The sequence below is a fragment of the Zingiber officinale genome, chromosome 3B (genome assembly GCF_018446385.1).
Source record: "Zingiber officinale cultivar Zhangliang chromosome 3B, Zo_v1.1, whole genome shotgun sequence".
Taxonomy (NCBI): Eukaryota; Viridiplantae; Streptophyta; class Magnoliopsida; order Zingiberales; family Zingiberaceae; genus Zingiber; species Zingiber officinale.
The window spans coordinates 78,514,782-78,520,068 of record NC_055991.1 but is presented as its reverse complement, the minus strand read 5'-3'; the positions used below and the strand labels follow the sequence as shown (position 1 = coordinate 78,520,068).

The 5,287-nt window shown below is 29.4% G+C and overlaps 1 protein-coding gene across 1 annotated transcript; it reads right to left on the bottom strand.

Annotated features, from left to right (window-relative positions):
- Positions 1-4,191: 4,191 nt before the first annotated feature.
- Positions 4,192-4,965, bottom strand: LOC122054957 (agamous-like MADS-box protein AGL61). Its single transcript, XM_042616367.1, has one exon. It carries the CDS (start codon positions 4,963-4,965, stop codon positions 4,192-4,194), a length of 774 nt encoding a protein of 257 aa, XP_042472301.1.
- Between the last annotated feature and the right edge of the window lie 322 nt (positions 4,966-5,287).

Below are 5,287 nucleotides of genomic sequence, written 5' to 3'. Positions count from 1 at the left end.
CATTGTTAGTGTTTGTATTATAGGAATAGGAAAACAAATAAGGGAATGAATCCTTAAAATTGGGTAATAACTCATTCCCATGTACCTCCCCTTCAATGAACCATTACCCTATTTTCATCAATCAAAATATTTCCTTATTCCAAAAATACCCTTGACCTAAAACTAAAATTTTCTCCCTTAATATCAAATATCAAAATATATTTATTTATTTATTCTTTCATATCACTTCTCTCTTCTTGTTCTCTCTCATCATATTTTATCTCACATCATTTTATCACACACTTTCTCTCTCCTTAATCTCTCCTAGCACACTCTTTTTTCTCTTTTTTTCTCATTACACTCTCTCAACATACTTTATCTCTCCTCAATCTTTTCCATCTCACTCTCTTCCTTCTTTTTTTCTCATCATACTTTTTCTCTCATCGTACTTTCTCTCTCCTCAATCTTTCCCATCACACTCTCTTTTCTCTTTTTTTCTCATCACACTTTCTCTCTCCTCAATCTCTCTTGTCACACTCCCTCCTTTTTTTACTCAACACACTTTCTCTCTCATCATATTTTCTCTCTCCTCAATCTCTCCCATCACACTCACTGTTCTCTTTTTTTTCATCTCACTTTCTCTCTCATCATACTTTTTTCTCACCATACTCTCTCTCTCCTCAATCTCTCTCATCACACTTTTTATCCTTATTTTTTCTCATTACATTTTCTCTCTCTTCATCCTCTCCCATCATACTTTCTCTCACATCATATTTTCTCTCTCATCATGCTCTCTCCTATCAACTCTCTCTTCTCATTTTCTCTCATCACACTTTCTCTCTCTTCATTCTTTCTCATCACACTTCCTCTCTCATCGTACTTTCTCTTTCATCATATTTTTCTCTCACATTCATCTTTCTCTCACATCTAATTTTTTCTTTTATTTTCCTGTAAGGATAAAAAAGAAAATTTTGATTTATTCCGATAGAAGATATGCAAATAACCAAACATTGCTTTTAAGAGTGATATCCATGCTTATACCCATTCTCATTCCACAATATAATAATTCCCATTCCAATTCCTATTCCTAGGAAAGAACCAAACGCCCCCTTACTTGTTTCAACTCCCTCATACAAATAGTGTTACCTAAATTGCCCCTCAGATTTTTTAGGTATAAAAAGTTTAAAAACGAGTATATTTCCGGTTAAATTCAGCACTTTACACTAGAATCTAGTACTTTATGCTAGAATCGAGTATATTTTCTATCAAAATTAACCTTCATATTTTTTTCGGTACAAATAGTCTAAAAATGAGTATAATTTCTATTAAATTCAGCACATTAACGACTTTTTTCCTGCTTAATATAATTCCTTATAAATTTAGCATTATTTACTATTTAAAGAAAATCTAGTATATTTTTCATACCATTTAAAGAAAATCTAGTATATTTTTCATCCAATTAAGATGAAAAAAGAATCGTACTCAATTTGATAGAAAATATACTAGATTCTAATTTAATGTACTGAATTTAAAAGGAATTATACTGATTTTTGGACTTTTTATACCTAAAAGTATCATGGGTAATTAGGTAAATATGTTTGACTAGTGATGAACATTTAGTATATTTTTCATCCAATTGAGTATTATTTAAAAAAAATCTAGTATATTTTCCATCCAATTGAGGTGAAAAAAAAATCGTACTCAATTTGATAGAAAATATACTAGATTCTAATTTAATGTATTGAATTTAAGAGGTATTATACTGATTTTTGGACTTTTTACACCTAAAATTATCATGGGTAATTAGGTAAATATGTTTGACTAGAGAGTGGAAACAAAAATTTTTATGGATGGGGACTGCATGTAAAGATTTGTTTGTCAATAGGGACTGCATGCAAATTTAGGGATCATAATAAAAGAGATAAGCGAGCAAGATGGATGATACAGAAAGTAAACCGACGAACTTAATATATTTGAGATATATGGAGCTAGGAAACTAAACAAGTTGCTTAGGAAGCGAATGAATGACAAATGAAATAAATTAATTTTAAATGTGAAAAGTTGAGAATGACGATCATCTCCGAGTGACAATACTATTTGGATGAACAAACTAGCTAGGATTGGAAGGATAACATGTTAGTGGTTACTTTTAGTATTAAATCTTAAATAGTAAATTTGAGAATTATATTTTTATTAATGGAGAATATTAAATATGAATAAATAAATCAATATATAACAATAATGATGATAAAAATTGATAGATTTGAATTTGATTTAATTTAGTATCAAAAGAAGACTAATAATATTAAGATTACCATAAATAGATAAATAAATATATATAAGTATATAAAATTTTAAAATATCATTGAATATTTTTTTTAAATACTCATTAATATCAAAATTTGTTTAAAATTATTTTATTATCAAAATAGCTTTCTTCATGAATAATTGATTAATTTAAATGATAATTTAGAAAAAAAAAATTGATAGTATTTTTAAATATTTAGACAGTAGTTAACTGATATATTTAGAGAATTTTTTTTTACCTTTTTAAGAATTTTTTTAAAAAAATACACTGTAAGTTGATTTATAAATCATTAAAATTATTAAACAAAATAAAAAAAAAAATACTATGAGCTAAATTCATCAAAATCAAATAGACGTGCGAATCACATATTTTTTTTTTTATATTATTATTTTTGTCGTCAATTTATTTTAAATTTGAGAAAAAAAATTAATTTATTATATATCACAATTTTTTTTATATTATTATTTTCATCGTAAAATTTATTACAAATTTTACAATAAAAATAATATTCCTTTCAAAAGTTTTTTTTTTTTGTTACAAGTTAGTATCCTAATTTAATATTATTTTTATTGCAGAAATGACAACTAATTTGGTGACAAAATTATAATTTATTGTCAATTTCGTCGTCAAATTTATGTCCAGTTTTGCAATAATTTTGCGACGGATATGGTTTTTATTATAAATTTAGCAACGAATATATTATTCATCGCTAATTTTGCCCTCAAATTCGTTGCCAAGTTAGCAACGAGAATTTTGGAATGAATTTTTTTTTTTTTTTAGAAATTCGTCTTAGAATTCATCCTAAAACTGTATTTTTTTTATAGTGATTTATTTTTTTTTAAAAAATACTGCTTAAGTTCGATTAATATCAAAATTTATTTAAAATTATTTTATTATCAAAATAGTTTTCTTCATGAATAATTGATTAATTTAAATGATAATTTAAAAAAAAATTGATAGTATTTTTAAATATTTAGATAGCAGTTACTGACATTTTAGAAGAAAAAAATATTATCTTTTTAAGATTTGTTTTTAAAAAAATACACTTTAAGTTGATTTATAAACCATTAAAATTATTAAACAAAATATAAAAAAATAATACTATGAGTTAAATTCGTCAAAATCAAAATTTAAAAAAATAATACTATGAGTTAAATTCGTCAAAATCAAATACGTGAGAGCATCCATCATAGATCACATATTTTTTATATTATTATTTTGGTCGTCAATTTATTATAAATTTGAGAAAAAATTAATTTATCATATATCATAAATTTTTTCATGTAATATTCATCGATAATTTCCTCTCCAAATTTATTGTCAAGTTGGTAACGATAATTTTACTATGAAAAGTTTGTCAGTCTTAGAATTCTTTCAAAAATTGTTTGGATTGAAATTTTTTTAGAAATTCATGCTAGGATTCGTCTCAAAATTATGTTTTTTTTATAATGATTTATTTTTTAAAAAAAAATACTGCTTAAGTTCAATTAATATCAAAATTTGTTTAAAATTATTTTATTATCAAAATATATTTCTTGATGAATAATTGGTTAATTTAAATGATAATTTAGAAAAAAAATTGATAGTATTTTCAAATATTTAGAAGTAGTTAGCTGATAATTTTAGAAGAAAAAAATATTACCTTTTTAAGAAGATTTTTTTTTCTAAAAATTGATTTATAAATCTTTAAAATTATTAAACAAAATAAAAAAAATTTAATAGCATGAGCTAACTTAGTCAAAATCAAATAAGTGACGTGAGCATCAATCTTTGATTAAAATTTATTATTCAATAAACGAGATATATAATCTGGTTGACTTTTATTGAAATTAGCATTAACTGACTGTTTGGTCTAAATAATTAAACCACTCAACTATTATTTAAAAGTACTAAGATGTTATTAATTAACTATGATTAATCAAATAACTAGAAAATCCGTAGCCATAACCAAAATCAGTCGGAGCCTGCCCCGGCGCAGGAATCGCCTGCATATCAATATTATTACCACCCTGCGGTGGCGCCGCCGCAGCAATGAATCCTCCTCCAAGATATGCTCCACCGCCGACACTGCCAAGATCGCTAGCCAACATTAGTCTCTTGGTCTGCGCCTCGGTCAGCAGCTGGTCCACCCTCCTCGCTGCGTCCGAACGCAGCCTATCTAGCGCGGCCTGCAGTCTCTCCAACTCCGCCACGCCCAGCTCCTCCAAGCTGGATTGCATGAGCCTGGCAAAGTCACCCCTTTGCGCTAGAAGCGCAGCCTCCAGCGCCTCTTTCCTCCGCCGCTCTCCCTCCAGTCGCTCAGCCAGCTCCACGTACTGCCGGTCGAGCTCGGGGACCAGCGCGGTGGCAGCGACGGTCATCACACGGGGGTCGTTGAAGGAGAGAGGAGGAGGAGGAGGAGGAGGAGGAGGAGGAGTAGGGTGGGCCGACGAGGGTAGGAAGCGGTCAAGAACAGAGTCGACTGAGGGGTGGCCAAAGGAGAAGGGTTTGCCGGCGGGGGAGAAGACGATTACGGCGAGGTGAGCCCCGCAGAGGACGGAGAGCTCGTTGGCCTTCTTGAAGAGTCCGGCGCGACGCTTGGAGAAGCACACTTGACGTGCCTCCTCGCTCTCGATCCGCTTAATCTCGATCTTTTGTCGGCCCATGCTCGTCTTCCTCTTCCTTATTGGCATCATCATCTAATCTGAAAAGAAAAAATAAGAACGAAGCAGCAACACAATTAAATTCCGAACTATATCAAAGATTAGTACTAATGATGAAAAAATACACATATATATATACACTAATGTTGAGAAGTATTAGTCCCGTTTCTATTACAAATCTCCTTACCAATCATATATACGTACATATTGATTGATTGCGGTAGAAATCAATTAAGGATGAAAATTACCAATAAAGTAATTATTTTTGATTGACACTAGATTTTCCATATTTCTTTTTCCATTTATAACAAAAGTCAAATTCATATATTTTGTTTACATGTATGTACGAGATTTGATT